Below are 24,976 nucleotides of genomic sequence, written 5' to 3' on the forward strand. Positions count from 1 at the left end.
TGCGTAGCGCTAGAACGCACTATGCACAGAGCGTTGGGACCTTCGCCCCGGCCGAGCAGCGCCCTTACATCACGGCGCGACAGAGGTATAGCGAGAAGTGAGACAGTTACATACTGCGACTTTCCTTTTCTCGAAGCCAATTTTTCGCGGCGCAGAACGAACGCTTGAAGGATGAAGACGATATCCAACGTGCAGAGTGAGAGGCTACCATTCAATTATGCAGGCCGTGTGGTCTAAGGCAGCGAGGGACGGTAGTTCGAACACCACATGGGGCTGAAGATTTTGTTCTGCTATAGATGCCATTCGGACGGAAATATTCGTGGGTTTCCAGATAAGTCCGTCCTCATGTTCGACCTCAGGTTCGCCGCATTTCCCGGACGATGTTTGCCTGAATTTTCCAAGGAGAAGGGCTAAAAGCGTTCCGTGCTTAACAGATATAATCGGCGTATGTTGAGAGTGCAGTTCTCGACGCACGACTCGCTCGTCAGACTAAAGGCGCCTCATTATGCACCGCGCAGCGTCGGCCTCTTGCCGCGGACGGACGATTTCAGCTAGGGCGCACGGCAGCGACCGCGCCGGAGTATTGTTCCCGGACATTGCGCGTCTCCGCATTTAGCGGAAACCGCAGCGGAGCGACGCGACACGCGTCTCGGCTGTGCCCGTGCGCCGTAGTCGCGGTGGGTGATTGCTCACATGCATGTGGCTGCCCTGTGCGCCTGCGGCTGGTGCGGGAGATGCTTCGGGCCCACACTGTTGCTCCATACATAGCTTGGTCAACAACTCCTTCGTGAATTGAACGGCTGGAAATAGCGATCACGAGCACGGGCTGCTGACAGGGGGTAGTTGCGTAGTCCGCCCGAGACTTAAACTGTCGTTCGAACCGTCCGACCTAACCTGCACATGTACCGAGCACGTGGCAGTTGTCAAACCTCCAGCATTAAGCGCGGTGCCGTGATCTTGGTTTTAAATCGCGGATAAATCAGCTGGACGCAGGTAGTGATCGCAGCAAGGTCTCGATCCTGAATGTACTCGTTGCTCGTTCCGTCCTTGTCCTTGGTAGCAGACGGCATTTCGCGATGTCACTCCGTGACACGAGCTCTATCCAAATGCCAAGGCACCCGCGTGCTGTGCGATGTCACTGCACATTAAAGACACCCAGGTGGGAGAAATTGTTCCGGAGCACTCCACTACAGCACCTCTTGCTTTCTCCTCTTAGTCCCTCCTCTTAGTTCTGTTGGGTGATTCACACAATATGCGCAGCCATCGTGGGATGTGGTGACTGAATCTCGATCAGTCCCCGTGCTTTCCGACTCAAAGTCTGTCTGGAAATGGCAAGGGAGTTTCAAAATACGGCGGGATTTAAGGGGCACCTTCCAATCGAGAAATTTTCATTTGAAAACGGTACTGACCCACATTTTTTTAGGCGAAGGAAGGTTTTAGGATGAAGGCAATTTCTCGTGTAATTTGACATTTTTTCTTATAAAGGACTTTGCACTTGTGAAAGAGAGGACGACAACCCTTTTTTTTCGTTTGCTTTTGCACTTCAGACAATTATTGCTCACGTGCCCCCCTTTATTGTTGTTGACAACGTAGTCATGCCCACCCAATCGCTCATTTAGGCATATTACCGTTTAGCCTATATAGTATTAACCACAGGTTAACGGCACTTTGTACACAACACCTGTGCATCTCGCAAACGGCTTTCCATGCCTAATTTCACACCGAAGGGAGGTGGTAGCAGACCCCAAGAAATCGAGAAACATGATGAGTAAAAGCTAATGCTCTTAAAATTTGCTCGCTGATGACGCTTCGGGCGAACGCCGTTACGGTTCCACGGGCCGCGGCAGTGCGTCAGACTACGAAGATCCCGACTTTCACGGTGAGCGATTCTCCAGCTGTTGCCTTTCTTTAGGCTGCTGTCCTGTCCATGCAACATTTTTCTTATTCTTTTAAAATTTTCGCCTGCTCTCTGCAACTCTGCGCGGGCTGCCAGCATCGTGACCAGGGATGATGTGCGCTGCGATATGCTCTGCGCTGACCTCGAGCCTTTCAAATGGACAAAAAATAATTAAGGGAGAAAAAGAAAAGACTCTCAAGAGAAGGCGGTCACTCGGGTTGATGGCCTTGCTATGGTTTGTTTTTCTTTCCCCATCTCGTTTCTCTTCTTTGGTGTTCCATTTCCCTTTTGCCAACTCGGCAAAGACGGCTCCTTTGCTTTCCCTTGATGAAACTGGTCTGTAAGTTTTGAAGCGACGAAAAAGTTGGGAGAAAATTGGAAACTTTTTAGGAGCAGAGGCTGCTAATAAAATACAGGCACGAAAAATTACTGTCAGATTGTTGGGAGCCATTTTCGATATCCTGGCTCAGTGTAAGCTGCCTCCAGACCCACCAGTTGCCAGCGAAAAAAAAAGAATAAAACGAAGGGAGGTGGTAGCAGGCCCCAAGAAATCGAGAAGAGTGATGAGTAAAAGCTAACGCTTTTAAAATTGGAGGAAGCTTAAGCTTCGCCTTAAGAGTGGAATGCTGCAGCATGTTATAGCACTGCCAGGGAGTCCACGGAATGGAACGCCATCGCCCGTTTGGTGAGACGCCTTGCCAGTTGGACAAATTGCTGGGAGCCTGGCCTCTCAAAACAGCCCATCCGCCGCCCGAAAAGATCACGAATGGGCTGCAGTGACACTGCTCCCTCAATTGGCCGTTGTGCGTTGTGCGTCTCCCGGTTATGATTGTGAGCTTAGAGGAAAGGAAAGGCGCAGTAACTGTCTCGTGTATTGCTGGGCACCTCATTCATGCCGTAAGAGAAGGAAGTTTGTAGTAAAAGAGAAAAGACAGAGAGGCTGCAGTGGAGGTATGTGTCTCCGTTGGCGTCACATTCATTGACCACAACAGCATACATACGCTGTCATGGAAACCGTACTGCACAGACACGGGCAATACGGTTTCCATGACATTGCAATGGTTGACACCCCCACGAAACGTGATGCACACAGGTCCAGTCACCACTCCCTGCCCGTCGGAAGACCGAAGAGCCGCAAAGGGTTGCGCCAACGCTGCCACACGCAGGGGCGGAACCGTCGTGTTATCACCGGGCTCCGCGTTCTGACCAGTTCACGTTTTCAAAAGGTTTCATCCTCCGGTCCTCCAAATTCAAATTCACAACCTCTGTGCGATGTCAGTACACGTTAAAGAACCCCAAGTTGCTGAAATTACCGATGGCTTGCACTACGGTGTCCCTCGTAGCCTGATTCACTTTGGAACATAGAACTCCATAAACCCAAACTCAAACCGAACACGGTCACACCACCACCTATCGTACCTCAGCGCAAGCTGTTCGCATTTACTTCCATCTTTACAACATAGATGGCGCTGCTTTGCCACAGCTCATGGAAGTCAGTTGAAATGCTTTATAGAGTAGAATGCGTTGTTACGGGGTCCTCTTTCAACATTCGCACACTCGTAATTACTCGTACTCATCAGTACACAGACACTTCACGAAGTCAAAGACCGCAATGCATTCACTAGGTCCACTTTTTTTCAGGTTGAACCAATGAGCCTTCGTAGCGCTGCACTCTCAAATATCAAGAGCGGACATGTGTTTCACTCGCGTGAGAAAATCAAAACTGTTTCAAGGAACACAACTCTTCCATCAAATCGATAGCTTCATCTCCTAAACATTGCTCCTTGTACACTTCATGCAGCTTAAATATGTTATCTTTGAAGTAAAACCTCGGACAGACCGCGCATCTTCATCGCAGTTTCGTACAACCATCTTGCTTCGCCAAATACTGTGAAGTCCAAGAAAGAAAAATACATCGTATTTATAAAGGTCTAGCTCAACGTCCAGGAATCTTATACCATACAGCATCAATGATGTCATTATTTATTGTCCGCTGGAGCACGTCCCAAAAGCGAAGTGCATCCCAGCAATCAATAAAGACATGTTCTATAGATGCCTTGCACCGACGTCACATCCGGTGTCCATCGTATGCCAGTCGGCCATGCTGTCGAACCACCGCCGCCTTTCCGCTCGTAGCTTACCGCCGGTGTGGAAGCATTTGTCAGCTCGTGTCGTTTTTGTCTGCGTCTCTCCACAGCTTCAGTATGGTTTTGTGCGCTATAGTTGGCTGCTCAAACCGTAGCGACAGCTCAAGGAGAAAGAAGAAGCCGACGAACACAAATTTCTACCGAATTCCGAGGATCATAGCAGACAAGTGCGAGCGTTCAAAGACGCTTAGTACAAATCGGCGCACACTGTGGCTGTCACGAATTAAGCGAGCCGACTTGGACCCGGACAACCCCAACTTCCGTGTGTGCGGAGCGCACTTTACCACAGGTAAGAGGCTTGTGCCGTGAAGTAAATGTTAGTGAAAACGTGGGAAGCAAGGACTGAAACCTGATTTTGATTTGCAGGGGCGCCAGCCGATTTGTTTGACAACACGAACCCAGACTGGGCCCCGTCATTGCATCTCGGTTACAGCACTAGGCCAGTCGGCTCGGATCGCCACGATCGCAGCCAGCAACGACGGCAGCGAAAACGATGTGCCGAGACCGAGATGACCGGGTCGGAAGAGCCGTGCGGCGTCGCCGTACCCGTGCCCGATGTTCCCCCATCGCCGCATCAGGCCGAGGAGGTCGACGGCGCCGGAGAAGAAACAGGTGAGTCGGCCTTGCACCATGCAGTCATAGCCTTAACTTAAGAAATAATTACGCGGTCGTTCTGCGGTCTGGCTCTTTCTTACACACGACCGCTAAACGACGAACGTTCTCTTCCAGGTGTTTATGTGCAGACAGACATGGGCATGAGCGACATTGGGGCATTAGAACAAGAATGCATCAGACTCAACGACTGCGTGTACACTACACGTTCCGAAAAGGTGCAGCTTGAGATGACCGAAGAATCATTGAGTTCAGAGCCCAAGGTAGTATTCTACACAGGGATTGCAAGCTTCACAACGCTTCTTGCAATTTTCAAAATGCTAGAGCCATTTGTTTCACACAGTGTGAACAACAGCCTGGCAAAGTTTCAAGAATTTGTGCTCTTCCTGATGAAGATCAAGCTAAATCTTCAGAATGCTGACCTGGCCTTCAGATTCAATGTGTCTGAATCTACCGTCTCACGCATTTTTGACAAATGGCTTCATGTAGCTCACTGCCGCTTGAAGTCTCAAGTTATGTGGCCCGAACGAAGTGCGCTGCAGCGCACCATGCCGCAAGCATTCTATGATTCATTCGGCAGTGATGTGGCCGTCATCATAGACTGTTTTGAAATCAAGATTGAGAGACCGTCCTCATACTTGCCGAGGAGTGAAACGTGGTCGACTTACAAGGGCAGCAACACTGCAAAGTACTTGATAGGGATTGCCCCACAGGGTATTGTCACGTTCATCTCAGAGGGCTGGGGAGGCCGAGTAAGTGACAAACATATCACGGAACACTGCGGGCTCCTAGACAACTTGCTTCCTGGAGACGTTGTTCTAGCAGATCGAGGGTTTAACGTTGCAGACAGTGTTGGTTTCTACCGTGCCCGGCTACATCTGCCAGCATACACAAAAGGCAAGTAACAGCTGTCGGCTGCAGAAGTGGGAAGCACAAGGAAGCTTGCTAATGTACGTATTCACGTGGAAAGAGTAATTGGACTCATAAGGAACAAGTTTCTGCTGCTGAAGTCTCTCCTTCCGATTGACTATGTGACATGTCGACAAGGTGACAGCATCACTCCACTCGACAAAATTGTGACTGTGTGCTGCGCACTGTCCAATTTATGCCCTTCGATTGTCGCAGCATTGAAGGAACCGAGCAAAGAGAATATGCCCGAATCTGTTTATGGGTGCCCACCATAACTGGGGATTTATGCACGAGTGCAAGAATGTGGTCATGGACAGAGAAGTTTGTGGGATGCAGATTAGCAGAAAATAATTTATTTGTGCCTTCTCTCACTAGCCAATCAAATGATATTTTCTCATGGTATGGAGCATACATATTTCCTCATGCTTTTTGCCTCAATACACAAAACTAAATTTTTCTGGAATTTGGCATCCTACAAACTTTTGTTATCACTGTGCCTACTTTTAGAGGTGTGGGCGTAAGCAAGTACAGCACACTATAATGCTCTGGTTTGCAGTTTGTACGAGGAATGCATGTGTATACTGATTTCTGGTGGTATATGTGGTTCTTCCCTGCCCTTATATTTTTGTAAGCTGCAGATCAGGTGTTTAGAATTAATTTTAGCAGTTGCCATGACCAACAAGTACCCTTTCCTTCTGTATTTACATTTTTGTATTTGTAATAAACTACTTCATCCTCAAACATTCCTTTCTTTCCGTATTTGCATTTGTGTATTTGTAATAAACCATTCAATCGTCAAACATTGTCATGTGTGTACAGTTCATATGTGAAAACTTCAATGAGTTCAATAGGTTCTGCTCAGAGTGGTAGACAAGCTCGTGCAAGACTTCAAAGCTTTTTATTACGCAGACTTTGGGTCAACTGAACAGTTGGATGCCAGTGGTTGGCATGGATAACACACAAAAAATGCCCGTGTGCTGTTCAGTGCACGTTAAAGAAAACCTCGGGTATGACGAGTTGTACTGTCAAGAATGTTGAGTGGGCTAATGCACTAAAAACCCTGTTTGCTGTTCGGTGCATGTTAAAGGATGCTTAGGATATGACAAGTTATACTGTCAAGAACAATGCTCAAATTTTAAAGCAAACATCATGTGTTAATGTATCATACCTGCCCTTTTCGTACCGTACATGGAGTTGCGGAATCAGTGGGTAGCTCTTTGATGCAAGGAAGTGAAAGGCTACGAAGCTACATATTTGCTTGTTTTGGCTGCAGTTTCAAAACACTTATAGACAGCAACTGTTGTACGGTATTGGTATGGTTAGGCTTGCACTGATCTGCTATCAACAGCTCCATAAACCCAGACAGACAGTATTTCCCAAACAAAGCAACACATGGGAAGTGCAACTGGGCACAGGTTATAATGCACTGAGCTTTTATGATAACAGTACACATATGTATTACAGAGGAAAGGAGAACTAAACATCCGCTGTAGAGATGCATAGAAGTTGGACGCAGTTTGAAGCACACTGAAGCATCTGCTACCACCACTACCCTATGCAATAAAACCAAAATTAAGCACGCTGTTTCTCTTCACCTCCTCTGCACTGTGGGCAGTACCACTGCTTAGTTTTAGGTGCTCAGGTCAGTCCGACGCAAGAAAAATGGAACCATTTGTACACGCAGGCTTCACTGTCACAAGCAACCATTTTGCCAGTCTCTGGTCCATTACAATAACAATACCCCTGTTTACACAATGCAGTTGTGCCAACGCTGTCCTTCTGCCTGGTGAAATACTTGGCATACAGTTCAGGGAGCACTGCATTCACAAAGAACCTTTCTGAAATTGAGAAGATGTTTTCACAGAAATCTTCATCCCACTTGATGCGTTCTATGTGAAAACTCCGTGCCCAAATTACAGTCACAATACTTCACTTGGCACACAGCCATCTGTCTCTGCACTTTATAATAATATGCATGGCTTTTCTGAAGCTGCATGATCCCATTAACTTCAGTCAGGCACGTGTTTTCATCAATGAATGCAGTTGCATTCCTAAGCACGTATGGGCATTTAAACTCTGCCACACCTTTTCCGCAGCAGCTACACGAGACCAGAGCATCTGGTGTAGCCCCAGCAAAAGGGTACCTAGTGCTGATGTGCAGGCCTGACTTTGACAATTTGAAATTGTCATGTTTTGTGCCTTCACTATTTGCATAAGCTGCTAAGGCATCCTTCTCATGATTCCTACCCCACATGATAGCTGGCACTTTCATAGTTTGGGCTTCTGGATAGCAAATCTCTTTGATTAGGGACACACTAGGATTTGCTACTTTAGTGTGACATGCTTTCTTCATTAAAGAAGCAGTTATTCTTCCCGCTCTGTAAAGGAACCAATGTGGAGAGTCACTCTGCTGCTTCGTTAATGACTCTACTTCCTTTACAGTGCCCTCTGAAATGGTTAAAGAAGACATGAGCTCTCTTGCTTTGTTCACGAGCACGTCGTAGCTGTCGCCTAACGCATCGTCAGTGAACAGATTTCTTAGGCGTGCTGCTGGCTTTTTAACTGGTTCCTGGAACACATCACATCAATCATCACGCACAGAAAAAAGCGCTGGCACTGCACCATCTTTTCCGATGTCATCATAAAGTGCGTTCAACTCTTCTGAAGAAGGTCCTGGGATTTCCAACCTCCTCCTCTTCTGCTGACATTCAGCACATGTGCCATCAATCTGCTCTTTACGCCCTCTCGACGAAGTGAAGCTGATATCTCTCAGCCGTTTAAACTGCACCTTTTCAACATAGGCTGGCAGCCAGATGATTTCTTTCTGGGTGCATGAAACTGAGTTCCTGGTACGCACTGCAGTTTCCGCAGCAAAGAGACAAGCTCCAACATGCGAGCATGTCTCGCCTGTACCTGCCATGCAGGCGCAATGGGCAACAAGCACAGTGCCATTTGTCTTGCATAAGATCCAGGCTTTAAGTGGGTGGTCGCTGAGCCGTTGGGAATGGTTGACCTGCGAAAATGTTGTGAAGTTGTACATAACAGTGCACATTTTTTGTTTGCACAAAATGGGCATATGCACACCAGACAAAGTGGTCTCGGACAGAACAAATTTTCAGTGCTCCAGCATTGTAAGCGGAGAGGCATAGTTTATCTTCTTCATCACTGCATTTTTTCCAGTGAAACTTCTACTAATCGCCATGCTCCGCAAATTTCCCTACGCAGACGTCTGAAATTTTCCTGTCACTAAGCGCTGCCGCCACAGGCAGAAGCACGGTTTATTTTTCATTTGCATAAATTCCAATGGTCATTTTTTTGCGTATGCTCACTGTGAAACATGCCAGAAAGGTTCCTTGAGCTTACCTCTGCGAGCAGAAGCACCTTCTCGTCTTGTAGGCGCACCGCAGATAGGCTTCTCACCTACCCGCTGGTGAAATAGTTATGCGCCTCTAATGATTTACATGCTTTCATTTCTTCTAATGTAACAAAGCTAGAGGAGTACACTAAATAGTTCGCGATATTCCCGTGAGTCACTGCAGGTAACACATCAGCGTCCATCGTTGTATCAACACCCAGCCTCAGCGTGTACGGGTCCCTACCGTCGCACATTTGCACTTTTCCTTCATAGCGTACGCGCGCAGATCCAACAAGTTCAGAGAAATAACTCGCACTGAACGGCTCATTCCTCTGAGGAGGAGGCATCGCGTCCGAATATGTAAGAACAATTCAAAGCGTCTCGGGAGCGGTCCGGTGTCACGGGTCTACGGAGCGGACGCACGCGCGCGGACGAAGCGAATGGTTCGGCAGCATGGCCGCTAGCTGTTGATGTGGCCGGAAGTGACGACACGTGCAAGGCATCTATTGACTCTGGTTTTTGACACAACAAGCAGTCAGCATCCGGCGGTAAAAACAAGCCCTTCTTCTCCTTCTATGTTTTAACTGGCAACGTACCAGTGTGCAACTTGAAGAAAAACGTCTTCGCACACGCTGGCACCACCATTTTCCGTACTCTTTTTTAAAACATTTCCTCCTTGGCCTCCAATATACAAAGATCAATACATTGGCTTGGGGAAGACAGGGTCAAGTAAATGTTTTAGCAATTTCTTACGCGTGACATTTGAAAGGTATTCCAAACTGAAGCGAGCATTTAGAAACCGGAAAGCAAAGATTACCTCTTTCAAAAACTACTTGCACTGTATCGCGTCCAGTCTACAGTTGAAATAATATAGCTTGGCAAAGCCGAAAAAATCCTCACTTGAATAAAAGTCCGCAGGAAAGGGTCGCGTCGATCTTGAAGAAACATAAATCTTGACACCATGTGCACTTGCCTCAGCTACAAGTGCGGCAAGGAAAGGCCCTGTTTTCTCAAACGCAGAAATAAATTATCACGTTTCGTCCTCTCCCATGAGGACTGCCAAAAAAAAACTACGAAGAGACGATGAAACTTTTGAATGCTAAGTCGAGAGAACCAAAGGACCTGCAACAAATAGCACACTTTTGAAACCAGGTATACATGACATATGTTTGCGCACTCGAATATATGCGGTTCCTTTCCCGACCATTTCTGTGTACTGTGTGGACTGTTCTTGAATCTTGTCATTCCAAAAGTCATCGTTATCTCAATACTTGTCAAGAGGAACACTTAGGTATTTGGAAGGGACATGTGACCATTTTACACTTGCATGTGTCAAATGCGCTGATGTCCAGTTCCCATGCCAAAGGCCCGCACATTTGTCCAGATTAGCAACACTATTGGTTACATCACAAAGCCTGCGAATAACAGACATCGCATGTTCTATGCTGCTGTGGTCACTACAAAAAATTGCCACATCATCGGCATAAGCCAATACTTTAAATTCATATGCTTCCAGTTCAAAACCACGAATAGGGCTGTTATTTATTACATTCCGGCAAGCCTCTATAGGTACAGAGCGAAATGTAACGGTGAATATGGGCAGCCTTGCCGCACGGATGCTGTCACGGCAATTCTTTCTATGAGCTCTCGATTAACAACCACATTCGTGGTACAGTTACTATTAGCCATTTTAACCCCTTATAAATTACTTCTCCAACACAGACATGTTCGAGGATTTTAAACACAATGTCATGGCATATACGGTCAAAGGCCTTCTCTAAATCAATTTCCAACATTGCGACTCGCCTAAAGTCAGCGTCACAGTATTCCCCTATACTGCGAATGACATGAACATTCGTGAAGATGGTCCGCCCTTGAATTTCACACGTCTGGTGGGGGGCTACCAAGATGTCCATAACTGATTGTAAACGTGTGGCTAATACTTCCAGAAGAATTTGATAATCAACATTAGTAAGCGTTATAACCAGTTACTTGCTTAAGCTTAGCAAGATTGTCAGTTTTCGGTATAGGTACTGTATGTGCACGGGAAAACAACGGTGGTAAAATGCCTATTCTAAATGACTCTTCATAAACGCGTTGTAAGAGAGCAGTTTCACGTTTGAACGCCTTATAAAATTCCGCTGTTATCCCGTAAGGACCTGGCGACTTCCCCAAGTGGAGCACAATAGCATATTCCAATTCCACTGTTGATAAGTCGGAGACAGGCTATCACTGTCTTCATTGGTCAGTCGGGGCAATAAACTTAAAAATTCAACCTGAAAGGCCGGTACATCCGCTGATTTGGAAGCGAACAAATCACGATAATACTGACTGAAAGCCTCCCTTATCACCTTCGGATCGTCCGTCAGAGTACCTGTGTTCTCGATTTCTGCGATATCTTTCCTTCTAGCGTATCTTTTTCTGTCGTCAAATTCCGCCTACAGGGCATATATCATCTGCCAGCAAGTGATCTGTTCGTGCACAGATTTCAGCTCCCTGAAACCTTATCACACCGATAACCTCAAGCTTTGCTTTCACTTCGCTGATAATCGCAGTATATAGTCCCGGAGCTCTATTTTCCTCAATAATTAATTCTTTCAGTATCTGTTTTAGGTTCTTTTGTACAGCTTTTTCAGCGTGTTTGATTTGTTCGGACCTTTCGATAGCCCTCATTTTGACGCTAACTTTAAATTCGCCCCAATTTTCTGCCCATCTTTTCTTAAAAGTCAACCAAACTTTTTCTAGCACGTTCTTTGTTTCTAAAAGAAACGTATCATCCTTTAATAATTTTGCATTGAGCTTCCACAAGTCCCAACTGAATTTCGCTTGAGATGTCACGTTCTTTCCCATGGTGAATATGGTACAACAGTGATCGCTGAATGTAACCGGTTTGACGACGTATTTATCGCAAACGATTGTGATGTGTTGTAAACTGTCAAAACGGTCGATAAAGACAAAAAAAAGCGCCTTCGTAGCTTGTTCTGCGCGTGCTGCCCTTCCAATCTGATGGACCTTAGTTCGATTCTCCGTATCTCCACAGAGTTTTTAATTTGGATATTGTCGGGTTTCGTGTTACAGCACTAACATCGGCTCTTCTGCGACTCGAGCTCCTTGGCCCTATTGCGTTAAAATACCTGATGAGTGTGAAACGTCAAGTCGTCGAGTTTAATTAATAAACTCGTCACATATTTTTCTGTGCGAATAGGATGGCTTCCACAAGTATGCTTTAGTCTTGCGCTCACAAGTGAACCTCGCAGCTCCGGAGAGTGATGGCTCACTCAACCAGCCTATGTCGCATAGCCGCGGGAGCTTGTCGCGCATGAAGGAACGGAAAATGTACGAAAACAAAAAGACCTGGGGTTTCGAACAAAAAATGTGTGCTCTATTCATTTTTTTACACACGTAAAGTTGGTACACAAAACAAGTTGCATTTTGTAGTCTGCGGTGCCCGACAAATTAAATCTCCCTTTCTCTCTGTATCCCAGGGAAAACGAGAGACTGCGCAAGGAGGTGGCGGCGCTCAAGAGTGAGGTCAAGGAGCTGAAAGACCAACAGAGGCAATCTTCTCCTCCATTCTTTTCCGCGCGAACGTGATGCGAAGTCAAGCGCGTGCAACTCCTCCCTCCTTGCGCTTTGCCTTGTGAGCAGCATGCCATGGCTGCAATAATAAAATGCATGCAGATCGAAGCATCGGTTGGCACAACTCAACTAATCGACCTCGAGGTCCTCGACTTGCAGTTACGCGATTAGCGTCCGGAGCATTGCACTGGGACTTTTGAGGCAGCGATTTTCTTGTATTAGATGCTCAAAAAAGTGGTGCGCAATTTGTGATATAATACCTCCACTGAAAACTAAGAGGGATTCGTGCAAAGAGTGTTCACTTGCCAGATAGCAGAAACAAGGAACGTATTTTACGGTTTCTTTGGGGAATTGATCGCACCACAGCACGCTGGAAGAAACTATGCACTAATATGCAGAGTTATGAATATACGCAGGAAATATCTTGGATACATGAGCCCAACATAAACCAGTTTTGCACTCGACAGTTCCGCATTGATATTGCAGACAATGCTGAGCGCAGACACAACATTCGCACTGTGCAGCCCTGGCATCAACATCAGCGAGTCGCCGACCTTCCTGGCTCAACCCGACTACCCAATCCCGCCTGCCTTCGAGCAACCCACCGCGGCGCCACCGGTGGCACGCATGGAAGGTGAGGAAGGCATTCCCCCAAGCGAGAGATTTTGCGAAGGAAAAGCATGCTGAAGCCACATTTTCTACACCCCCCAACCTAAATTCCCCCCTCGGAGTGACCCTTTGAGAGTTAGCTCGCAGGTAAATATGGATGGGTGAATTTATCAACAGACACCCTGCGTTCAGGACGTCTTCAGGAGGGTCCTCCAGTTCAGGGACGGCTCCGTGCGTGGTGTGACAGCGCTGGAGTCCCCAGCAGAAAATAAAACAGTGCCCTAACATGACTCACTGAACGAAGAAGCACAGCTCGCTTCCCGCTACCAAGTCCACGTTTCGAGGCATCGATCGTGGTCTGTCCCATGCTTGAACTTAACTGGCGGCGCGACATATACTGCAGCAAGTGATCGGCCGTGCATGGTCTTGCACTAGAAATCTCTGCTGTAGCGAATTCAACATGCCGACCACCAACGTTCCATCGAGCTTTGTGTCCTGCCACCCCAGTTCACTGGGTATTTTAAATAGGAGCTGACATTGAAACTCGTCATGCCCTTTGTGCTCGTGCATGTGTGCAGTCCTCAGCCCGCATTGCCAAAGTTTCTAGCATTCGAAAATAACGTATGCTATTTCTACGGGCCACGCAAGACTTGAGCCCTCCGCTTTAGTCTCGTGAGCGATACACTGATTCGGATGGCCTCAAGCTGGCGGCAAGCGGCTTGAGAGCTGCGATCTCCAGCATATGGGGGTCCCCTTCAGAGAAGCAGGTGGCTTGATCCTCCGTGACCTTCTGGGCATTTTAGGCACGAATGCGTCGCTGCTGTGGACTGTAACCGCGCGCAATTCTGGAGCAGAACTCGTCTGCCGTCTGGCCATTGCTATTCACATATCGTAGAGACCTAACAGACAGCGGTCTCAAAGCAGCCGAACTGTGCGGTGCACTCGTCTTTTTGCTGACCTTGCCCTTGTTATTATTCTGTTACATTTCGCAGATTTTGGACAACGCACTCTGGGGATGCAGAATTTCTCCGGCGGCGCCATCGGGTAAATTCACTGCTACCTCCCTACTGTGCTCACCTTGTCTAGAAAACTTCACTGCCTCGCAGCAAACGTCTTCTAAACCGTGGCCACGATTCGATGACGCAGTACCTTCGAATAACTCAGTCATTCCAGTTGTTGTAAAACTTGCTTTGTAACCATTGTGCCGAAAAGCGGCTGCGAAGCCTGTCCGTCTGCTGCCAGGCAGTCTTTTTAGCCTTATTAACTGCGACAGGCCGCAGACTTCGCCTCTGCGAAGCAATAATTCCGTTCTCCAAAACTCTACCTACCGCAGACTGCTGCTGCAAATTGAAGCAGGAGAGAACTCAGGCATCTGCACTGGGTTCTACGAGCTATTTCCATTGGGCCTGTACTGCTTTGTGAAGCTGTCTGTCTCTGTCCGTCCCTCCCTCCCTCCCTCCTTCACTCACTCACTCACTCATGGCCTGGAGCGGGTTGGTGACTCCCGAACTCTCTTCTCATGCAGTTACACGCCGAGCAGACGTACCACCGCCATGATGGCCAGCACGGTGAGTTCATAGTGACTCCGATAAGGTACTGCACGGTGTGGAACGTTCAACTCAATCCACATGTGTTGGCATTTTTCGTGAGCCTCCGTATGCCTTCGTTGCTGTGTCGTGTGTTTAATAAAACTACAGCCTCCTGGCGTGCACCTTGTGGCTATCTGCACACGTTGTCCCAACTAAGGAGCAGCCAGCTCTTATTATCAGAACCAGCAAAATTCTCGACCCTCCATCCGCGCCGAAGAGTGTCCCTCCTCAATTCATGAGGACTCTCTGGCCTACCTAAAAAGTACTCCCAGTGGTTAGCAGATGGACGCAGGAGCTTTTGTTTATGGCATATTACGACCAGTAGCACGTTGATAGTAAACATATCCACACTAAGCTAGTCCTTCAACGGCTAAACGTTTTGCACCAATACCGACTCAACGTTGTGCATAAACTCTCGAACAGGTGGGCACCTCGCTGTTCATTTGTTTTGCCTCGCGCCCCTTGGCATGCCTTTCGCCAGTACTACTAGAAAGTAATGCGAACCTCGTGCTGCTGCCGCGAGCTCTCATCAAAAAGGTTCCGACCTTTCGAAATCCACTGTCACATTTCTAGGCGAACTGGTTGCCACCAAAACCAGGGCAGCTCACAAAGTCTCCTATACTAGCTCCATATCCAAAAGTGCTGATAAACTTGATCCATAGCATCGGAGGTTGAGCGTACTGGTCAGAGCAGCATCGGCTGTAGCCCAGTGCATACAACGTACTCGGGAGCAGGTTATGTCACAAATACGATGCGAATATCTTCCAAGTTCCGCAGACGGCGCAGGTCTCTCTAACGCAAAGCAGCAGGGAGGATGTCTGCTTGAACGAGCTCCAAGTGGACAACTGAGCCACAGTTTGAGTGCGTATAACTGAGCCGGTATCGAACAGCTCCACCACTCCTTAATGCGACGCCATCACTGCACACCACCCCATTCCAAGGGACCCGGCTACCGATCAAGCCAACCAAAACGACTCATCTTATTGCACAGCGGGGATCCCCTGTAGCAGACGGGCGACTGAAGTGAAAGCCAGCCGCAGGCTGCACAGATATCCAATTCGGTTCGATACTTTGTGTATAGACCTCATATTCTCAGGCGTGCAATCTTTACTGGATGCATAACACTGCGCATTGACAGTTTTCCCGGAGCTCTCTTGATAGTTTCTCCCGCGCTCTACGATTTCTAAAAGCCAGTGGAAATGGTTAAACGCTACCACTTCCACCAAGCAGTCAAAGAAAGGGTGTTTAAGCCTCTTCTCTTCAACTATACCTCAAAGAAATCGGTCTGCGTAATTTATTCCCTCATGAAAAATACCAATGTCGCTTCTTGACTGGCGGTCGTGGGACTACTTCCAATACGTAACGCGCTTACCACACAAAATAAACAGTATATTACTGCTGTGGGATTTTTGATCCGCACACTGTAAAATGGTGTTACTTCGTGTATTCGCATGTTTCAGTGCTGTAAGGTGCATACCACCTTGCATATGACGCTGGCTTGGTTCTGAAGCGAACGCACAAAATGTTGTTTCTCAACTTGAAGCCCTCCATGTTCTATGGCCACCCGTTTTGTTGATGGCACCCAGCTGTACCACTGGCGCCATCTATCTGCGTGGAATTTGCAGGCTCTCATTCACTGCCAGGCTGCGTAGCATTTTTCCACGAGATATTCTACCATTATTCGCCGCATGGGTCTTACCTAGCGCGCGTTGGCTAATATGCCTGAAATGCGTCGCGGACAAACGTGTGCTCACGCGATTGACAGTCTTGACGCGAATACCGCAGGACCTATCCCAGCAGAGGGGTCACCGCACCTACGCCCATGATGACCAGCCTGCCAGCCGCATGGGCGTGGCCCAAGCCACGCTGGCCTTCGGTAAGCAATCTCGCCCACCACCAGCTTCCCTGCAGCCACAGGGTGTCCTGTAGCGGCTGAAAAAGCTAACGGGTAGTTGAAGACAGCATGGTTAACGCCAGGCCGCTGTAAATTTTGCGCTGCCTCCTAGAGGAATAACAAAAAAATGTCAACAAAGTCGCCAGTGGGAGGACGAAGACATTGCTCAGTACACGGCACACACGAACCTTCAGAGTTGCTATACTGGGCCGGATTCAGACGCGACCACTCTCATGCGTCATTCCTCATATGCGTGCACCATAAAAGTGATGCATGCTTGGCTGCGGAACGTACACCTTTGAGGAAATTTTATGTAGAAACACCAACCACGCTGGTTGCGAGCTGAACGTAGAAAGGTGAGATATCTTCGCAGCCAGTGTTCCCGCTTGATTCCTGCCTGATAGTGCTCACACACGTATACGGTTCTCCCACGAACAAAGTATAAGACAGCGAATATTTGTTGTGTGATTTGTTGATTACCTAGTTCATTTCGAAGTGAACATCCAGCAGCAAACGTCGCCTGTAGCTTGGTCACTGGGACTGAAATGCAATTCAAAACAAAGCTAGGGAGGTCTCTTTTGGCACACCTTCAGCGCAACGATTTTTGCAGCACGACAATGATGCTGAACTGCAATTTAGCATTACTTGGCTTTACACTTTTTCTCCCTCTCTCCTTTCTAGGGAGTTCTACGAGAGAGCGCAGGTGAGAAGGCTTACGACTTTCCAAGATATGGGCGAAGCTATTATTAACAACGTGCGCAAGATGAAAATGTTGCTGCACTTTTTAATAGCATAATAGAAAAATTTTCTAATCAATCACGCGTGGCTAGTGCCACGTGTGCCAACTTCAAGAGAATACTCCCAGCACTTTAATGGACGTCTCATTTCTGTGGGGCCACTCCTTTTTGATGATTCGCAACTTCCAGTTGAAACTGCCACTATGCCCCCGCCCCCTTCATGCATATATTTTATTTTTTATGAGACAAAAAGGCAAGTTAAGCAATGTGCTAGAATAATGCAAGAATTATGCTTAAGTCTTACTAAAGTTGTTCCTATCCTTGCTACTAAAATAATTCTTCTTTAGTGTAGGTACACCATTGACAGTATTCGAAGCGTAAGGGTATGCAAATATTCAAAACCATCGAACAGCGAATCGAATATCCTCCTATTCGATTCGCTGAATGATTAAAATAGTGCGCTTTCATCTTTATTCGAAACGAATCGAATAAGTTCTCATGTTTTCGAATTGCTTTCGAACTATTGCCAGTAACGCTCGGCGTGGTTTTATTCAATGACTGTTTCAAAAACAGGGCCTATTCTTTGACCCCGCACAGCATGCTGCCATGATCGCACTGCTCAGGAAGTGTGGTGCAGCGGCACGACGTGGTCGTTTCTTATGGCAGCGTCCAAAACACCCATACATGGACCGCTGCGGTGGCCTAGTCATTAGGGCATCCACCTCGCATGTGGGAGGTACGGGGTTCGATCCCCAGTGCTGCCGGGAACCCACCGATGATACAATGGGTACAAGCTTTCCCCTGCCTGGTGCTTGGGTTATTTGGAGTGAAATGCTTGGGATATGGGTCTTTGACCCCACCTTGAGCAATAGAAAAACCTTCTGCTATGGTGCTCTTTGGCCACAGATGCCCTTGTGCCATAAAAATTCATCATCATCATCATCTTCATACATTGCTTCCAAGATTGGGTGATGAGGTAGGGCGCAGGCAGATTATGCAAATCCTGCCTTGATGCGTGATCTCGAAAGTGTTGCCTCACAACTCTTGCCCTCTCCCATCTACTGAGATATGGCACTGGTTTATTTGCTGTCGTCACCTGTAGCAAAATGTATATATATATATATATATATATATATATATATATATATATATATATATATAACCTGCTGTATCACTGTATGGTTTCGAAAATTTTCAAAAATAGGCTTTTTGGGGTAAAAATATGGCTTTTGCGGCATACTATTATCAGTGTTGGCAGGTACCAGAACACTGGATAATCGTCTTTAGTAGTAAGCTGGTTAACTAATTTTTAGAGATTAACTTTTAACTAATACAGTTAAGCACCTAGTTCCAATCAAAGATTTGTAGCCGGTTGTTAGTAATAGCCTTATCTGTTTTTAGAATTTTGAAAATGCGATTACCTTTGGCGCTGTGGCTGGACAAAGTTTGGGTGCATCGTGCGAAAATATATGCCCTTACAAAGGCATGCAGGCAAAGCAACCCCTTCAGTTCGCGTAACTAGCCGAGAAAGCTGGCTCCCTGGGTCAATGGACACCTCAATCGCGCTTTTAGGTATGTGGCAGTGGTGTCTGCCTGCAAAACGGGCTTTCGCAAAACATTTTGTGCTTAGCAATGCTAAACCGTCAGCCGTTGTTTTTAAATTTCAATGCAGTTGCCACCTGCCCACTGTGGCACTGGGAATCAGTTCATTGGTCAAGAGGTAGATACCCTCCCGAAAACTTTATATGTAAAAATGAGCCTTACGGGAGCTCAACTAGAGCAACCTGGGTCTTATAAGTCCCACCGGTGGCCATCTTTGAAACAGCAACCTGCTGGGGCGTTGGCGCATTGTTCAACCGCTACACCACCATGTCATTAGTGGTATGAGGACACTCCGCGGTCTATGAATCTGTGCAAGAGAAGGAGTACTTGAGCGATAGAGATTGCTAATGCTATCACATTATACTCTTAATGGTAGGTTAAACGTCGTCTAAGTTTTCCAAATCCCATTTGTGATGTTTCACAAACGCTAAAAAAAAAAAAGGCATTGATAGCAATTTATTAACCTCCGTCAAAAATATAAAAGTCGCATAGCTGTAGCATTTCAGTGATACAGAATTTTCCAGTTGGTCGGCAGAGGTCACGTGACTTTGTGATGTCATCGTCACCTGCCCCTCTTGGCAGGTAGCCCCCCAGATTTTGGAAGTTGGCCCACCGCCAAAAATTCCAAAGGACCGCAGAAATTTGCAAGTAGGTTGACCCAAGAAAATGAATTAGCGTGGATTAGTGGGAATTGTTTGACGGACTTGTTGGATTGGTATAACCCCATTTGATAATTCAATGGAAGGTACTCGAACATTAAAAAAGGTGGTGAGTTATGCATACCATATAAGAGCAATGGAACCTGTTCCAACAGAAGTTTCGGCGTGAAAATCACAAGAACATTAGACACTCATTGTAGACAGCATGTAGCAAGCAACCTAAATGCTATCACATTTTCTTTTTTAAGAATGTAGTTAAGAAGTCCCCCAAGTTTTTTTATCACAGGTCCACTTACTATGAACTTCGGATATAAATGATAGAAAACCGCGCTACCCTCAGGTTTGTTTGAACTGGGCTCGACTGACTAGCCACTTATAACGGTCGCACGGATTCCATTCCTAATGTATCTGAGGTTCGGAGGCGACATTAGTTGTCAGCAGCAGTTATGACTGCATTGTCAGTGGGAAAATGCTGTCCTCTTAGAAAAGCAAGGTCGGGTGATTAAGGTGGGGTCGGTAACAGTGCATTTCTTCAAGCAAATGGGGTCCTGCGTCGAAGAGCGTGTTGTCCAGCTAAAAAATTACCCAAGTTCTAGCTTTTTCAGAGTGTTTCCTCAAAATATTGACAGGTTTCGGTGCTTCCAGAAAGTTCGAATAGTACTGGGCATTGATTTGCGGAGCTTTTGGAGGTAATCAACCATCAGAATTTCCTCAAAGTCCGATAAGGCGGAGGCTATGACATTTCCCTGCAGAACATTTCCACTTCTGTAGAACGTTTTCATTGTTCTAACTGCTGCTTCATTTCTGGATCAGAGTGGTGCACCGAATTTTTGCGGCCAGCTGACCCAAGGAGGCCTCCCGACTGGCGCGGATACGCTTCATTCATATGAGCAGACCATCAACCTTTGTTGCATTTGCTCCGCGGAAATAGTTCTATATGCAACTCCATGTAGATAGCGCCTGACCACGTTGGCCACAATACATTTGCCACCTTGGCCTCGCTTCCAGTTGTCTGCCGCCCTGCGATTTCCACCGTTCTCCTACCTGGTGTTGAAGCTGTTCCTTGGGTCACTGAGTGCCTTGGGTTTTGCTCCGTGCCCAAAGGAGGCATGTATAGTACCCCACATCAGGAATATATTGGGGACGCCTTGGTTGAGGGATGCGGGTTCACCGGGGGTTCTTTAACGCGTGCCGACAACGCACAGCAGGCCTTTTTTTTTTTTGGACTTTGCCTCCATCCAAATGAGCCCCCTCGGCTGGTATTCAGTCTGTCAACTTGGGCTCAGCAGCCAAGCGTATATAAATTGTAAATTGTGGTGTTTATTTAACATCCCGAAACAACATATGGGCTATGGGGGATGCCGTAGTGAAGTGCAACGGATTAATTTCAACCACCTGGGGCTCTTTAATGTGCGCTGACATCGCACAGCTCCTAGGCGCATTTTGTGTTTCGCCTTCGTCAAAACGCGGCCGCCGCGCTTCTCATTGAACGCGGGTCTTCCGGCTCAGCAGGCGAGTGCCCCAACCACTAAGCCACCGCGGCAGGTCTATTGCTAGGCTTACAGACCATCTGTAATGGGTGGCGTGTTGTACAATACACTCACGTGCATTAACTTTTTTGGTGTGAAATGAACTTATAAAGCATAGCAACACTTCTATCGTACCCTTCAACCTCTGGTTAACACACATTTGTAGAGCATTTAGCCCTTGGGGCCTTGACTGACTCTGAAGTGCCAGTCTTCTTCCCACCACCCACTGCATGAACTACTGGCTGCTTTTCAGATACTATGCTTTGTGCAGTGTTGACGTAGCCTTGTGACTCCTGGGACTTAGAGATGTTAGTCCAATATGGTCAGGGTGGGGGTTAAAAAAGCCAAGCATCTAAATGACTGCACTCATTTCAATACCAACTGCTCTTGATGAATGTCCTCAGGTCACTTCCAGGCTCCGATTCATCACTGAGCAGCATCCGCTTCTGGACACAAAACACTGATTCTCATTCAAGGTGAGTGCATATAAATTATGGATCCAAAAGTAATAAATAATGGATGTCTTTCTTGCTCATGTTTCAGGTACAGTGCTAGCATTCTATCAACAGCATCAATTGACCGCAGAGGTGGTATGCACAGTAATCTCTGCTTGTAGCAGTATGGTGATTATGTTAAAAGAAACATGCTTTGTTCACAGATTCGAAGACATGTTTTAATTCAGCGGTAAGGGTGAGTCCACTTGTTCTTTAGGAAAAGCATCAAATAATAATGTGGCGCACATTTACACAACTGCATGCCCAATCAAAAATCCAAGCAAAGAGCACTTAAATGTTAAAGTTGCAGTGACCTTCCAACAACCATGCTTTTAAAGCTTGCTTTTAATTCTTGTGAAGAGGGTTCTAGTTTTCACATTAGGTACCTGCAGTATGTATGAATGGTATTGATTTCTCTTTCATCACAGTGTGCCAGCATTATTTAAGTGCATGATTCTCTTGGGCAAGCATCGTCGTTCTCAAGAACTTTGAGAAATAAGTTGTAGAAGTGACCGTTCAGTTAAATCTAATCGCCATTTGCTTAAACGTTGTTCTGGCCATTACCACAGCTAGACTCTCTGACAGTAAAGTGCAGACAAGAAACAGGTGTGCAGAGAATGTTTTTTGGGCACATCTCCCATTTCTAGATTCATTCATCCAGCAATGTATGGAAGTACAGTGCGTATGGAACTGACGATAAGATTCTGATAGCAGCTTTTGTACAGGTTTTGCAGTAAAAGAAATTTGAAATTTTAGCAGAAGTTTTTAGGTTTTCTATCAGAGAAAATGGCATTTTATAGCAGAAAAAAATGGTTCGCACCAAAATTTCAGTTCTTGCAGGACATAAAAAAGGGGATTGATAAACTTCAGGTTTATTTGGCAAGTTCAGTGTTCACTGTGACCACAGTAAAGCAAAAAAATGAAAAACCCTATTCCCAACTGCTCTCGTTAAAATGCTATTTCCTAATAAAAAAGGATAGCCAGAAATAAACAAATGGAAAAACGATTTTGCTGAAGACTGTGTAATTTTTATTAATTGTGAACAATAACAAAATGTGGAAAAATCAATACAACATGCTGGCGAAGTTTGGCGCAGAAGTTCCTCCACTGCAAGTAACATGATAGTGGCACCTTGAGTATTCCAATATTTGTCATGATTTTCTGCTAATGGAAGCAGACAGCTCCATTTGCTCCAAGGCAATGTCAACACAATGTACCACTCAAAACTTCGCTTGATATTCTCGACGTGGTCACATTGTCGTGGATATGACGTCAGCGATCATATCGCATTAGGTTTCTACTATACTGTATCTCATGTAAACCAGCGCATATGTACTAGAAAGGCGTATTGTCCTAATGTGACAGACAGGCCAGGTTGTAATCAGTAGCCATGCAGCATGAAGTGCCAGTTCCTTTTGTGAGATACTGTATGCAAACAGCAATTCACTGCCGTAATGCGATAATATTAGCATACCGTAAATTTTGGTGTACAACCTGCATGCTAGACGTTTAAAAGTTGCTTGGGACTTTGCAGACTAATAGGTGCAGACTATACAGCAGTGTTTTTTGCAGTAGCACCCAATATACTGTAAATTACACTATGCGATTCTATATACAAGGTGCGATCATAATAAAAAATATTTTTGCAGCCGAAATTGAGCCCTGCGGACTATACCCAGAGTATGTGTGGACTGTATACCACAAATTGCTAAATTCCTTCAACACACTGATCTCGATTCAAAATAGTGAAAGCACCGATTGATGACTATTGCATGAGTTTGTGTACGTGGTGGCGTAGCAGCTCTAGATCACAAATCTGCTCCAATATTTTTGTTGCAATGAATATTTAAGTGTGACTATGGTGGAGAAATTGCTGGCAGAATAATTGGAAGGCTAATTCTGCCGGTAGCTAACAACTCAGCTACGGTGACTCATACGCCCCTGTTAAATTCAGGGAGCAAGATCTAGTGAGGGGCTAGGCATTACTGAAACAGCTTCAGAACAGCGAGACTGTTTTAAACAGTTGGGTCCAAAGAGCTTCCTAGGCATCACCAAAATTGCTGCACTTCACTGATACCTACAAATATGAGAACTGTGTACAAAGCAGGGTGCATAATGCTGCGACACAAGGTCAGCTAATTGAATTTTCAGTTTCTTGATAGCTACTGAAAACACCATATGGGACAGGCCATAAAACAAGCAGTTGAGTGAGTACCTCCAAAAATATCTCAGTACTTCGTTTGTGTCTCTTGCCATTTATTATGTCTCATCCCTTTACCTATTGCCATGTGCCAACCAGCCCAACTTAGTGCTTCGCTGAACCTCCAGAATTCAGTGAGAAACTGCTAGTGGTAGCAGTTATGAGCTCACGATGCTGGTCTGATTTTTTTCAGGTTCCCAGTGAGCAGGTGCTTCTCAGAAGACCACAAGAGCTCTGGGAAAGCTTCACCTTCCAGGAGTTAGAACACAATGAGAACTGCAACATATTATTATAGCTAGCTGTTAAAAGTTCTTGTTAAATTTAAAGTCTTGTTCCAGTTACAAGTTAGTTTAAAGTTCTTTTTTAAGTAGTGTGTTTCTTTAACAAGATGGCAAAGTATACCTCAACAGCTGTGTGCATGCATCAGCTTCCAAGATTAGAACACAGCAATAACTGCTACATAGTGTAGCTAGCTGTTAAAGTTCTAATTAAATGTTGAAGTTTTTGTTCCAGTTAAAAGTTAGTTTAAAGCTGTTATTGAAATAGCGTTGTTCTTTAACAAGATGGCAAACTGTGCCTCCCCTGTTGTGTACCTAATAAAACAAAGCTTCACTTTATCTCAAGAAAAGTGCCCTGCAGACTCCGAAACCCAGCTTGTGGGAGCAGCACCAACACAAACAACTGAACATAGTGTAATAACTTCCTCGCAAAGTGAATTTTACAAGAAAGTTGTGCGGAGAATGCAAAATGAGAGGAACACAATTTTCACATCTCACCTCACTCAATAAGAAACACAGAATGACTTCAGAAAGCTTTAAAGAAGCCCTGTGAATTTTTTTTACCCATTAAGTGGAAACTACCTACTTATCCATGCAACTTTGTTAAAAAGGCCAAAACAAACCTCTCTGTACAATTGCGTAATGAGGCAATTCAAGAACATGAACTGAAATTGGGCATTTCCAGAGATTTACTGTTAGCTATCAACTAGAACAAGCAAGTTGCCTGGCAGAGGTTTGCGAGTCGCATTGTTTGCCGTATCGTTTTCATAATGGCAGTGTGCTGGGGATATCCAATGTCAAAGGAGATTGGCTGATGGTTAGTTTTCCTAAACAGACTTGAGAGATTTTTGTAGGACTGCTTTCAAGTCTGTGGATGTCACCCATC

At 46.1% G+C, this 24,976-nt stretch overlaps 2 protein-coding genes and 1 long non-coding RNA gene across 5 annotated transcripts in view; 2 read left to right on the top strand and 1 right to left on the bottom strand.

Moving 5' to 3' along the window:
* Positions 1-24,433, top strand: part of LOC144113986 (E3 ubiquitin-protein ligase RNF212B-like) — a 57,733-nt gene extending 33,300 nt beyond the window's left edge. The window contains exons 7-15 of one of the 3 annotated variants that reach the window (XM_077647410.1): positions 12,406-12,477; positions 13,024-13,133; positions 14,101-14,152; positions 14,634-14,676; positions 16,483-16,573; positions 17,273-17,294; positions 21,523-21,594; positions 21,777-21,808; positions 24,006-24,392. In XM_077647410.1, coding sequence (XP_077503536.1) covers positions 12,406-12,477; positions 13,024-13,133; positions 14,101-14,152; positions 14,634-14,676; positions 16,483-16,573; positions 17,273-17,294; positions 21,523-21,594; positions 21,777-21,795 — 481 coding nt within the window. In that variant the 3' untranslated portion in view covers positions 21,796-21,808; positions 24,006-24,392. Of the gene's footprint in view, positions 1-12,405; positions 12,478-13,023; positions 13,134-14,100; positions 14,153-14,633; positions 14,677-16,482; positions 16,574-17,272; positions 17,295-21,522; positions 21,595-21,661 lie in introns of all 3 variants that reach the window. The other 2 variants (XM_077647408.1, XM_077647409.1) reach the window with 2 other exon arrangements.
* LOC144113983 (uncharacterized) lies at positions 3,950-6,308 on the top strand. The gene is made up of 3 exons (XM_077647407.1): positions 3,950-4,333; positions 4,411-4,656; positions 4,774-6,308. Exons 1-3 carry the CDS (start codon positions 4,102-4,104, stop codon positions 5,559-5,561), a joined length of 1,266 nt encoding a protein of 421 aa, XP_077503533.1. The 5' UTR covers positions 3,950-4,101; the 3' UTR covers positions 5,562-6,308.
* LOC144113984 (uncharacterized) lies at positions 6,445-9,407 on the bottom strand. The gene is made up of 2 exons (XR_013310925.1): positions 8,929-9,407; positions 6,445-8,578 (listed from the first exon to the last, which is right to left on the bottom strand). It is a non-coding gene; the product is annotated as an uncharacterized LOC144113984 (long non-coding RNA).
* Positions 24,434-24,976: the final 543 nt, after the last annotated feature.

The sequence above is a fragment of the Amblyomma americanum genome, chromosome 1 (genome assembly GCF_052857255.1).
Source record: "Amblyomma americanum isolate KBUSLIRL-KWMA chromosome 1, ASM5285725v1, whole genome shotgun sequence".
Classification (NCBI taxonomy): domain Eukaryota; kingdom Metazoa; phylum Arthropoda; class Arachnida; order Ixodida; family Ixodidae; genus Amblyomma; species Amblyomma americanum.

What these genes read in the sequence shown, in the direction of transcription:
- LOC144113983 (XM_077647407.1), top strand. Translation starts at nt 4,102, where the DNA reads ATGGTTTTGTGCGCTATAGTTGGCTGCTCAAACCGTAGCGACAGCTCA. An exon ending in CGGAGCGCACTTTACCACAG is followed by an intron (nt 4,334 to 4,410) that starts GTAAGAGGCTTG and finishes TTTGATTTGCAG; the next exon opens with GGGCGCCAGCCGATTTGTTT. An exon ending in CGGCGCCGGAGAAGAAACAG is followed by an intron (nt 4,657 to 4,773) that starts GTGAGTCGGCCT and finishes GTTCTCTTCCAG; the next exon opens with GTGTTTATGTGCAGACAGAC.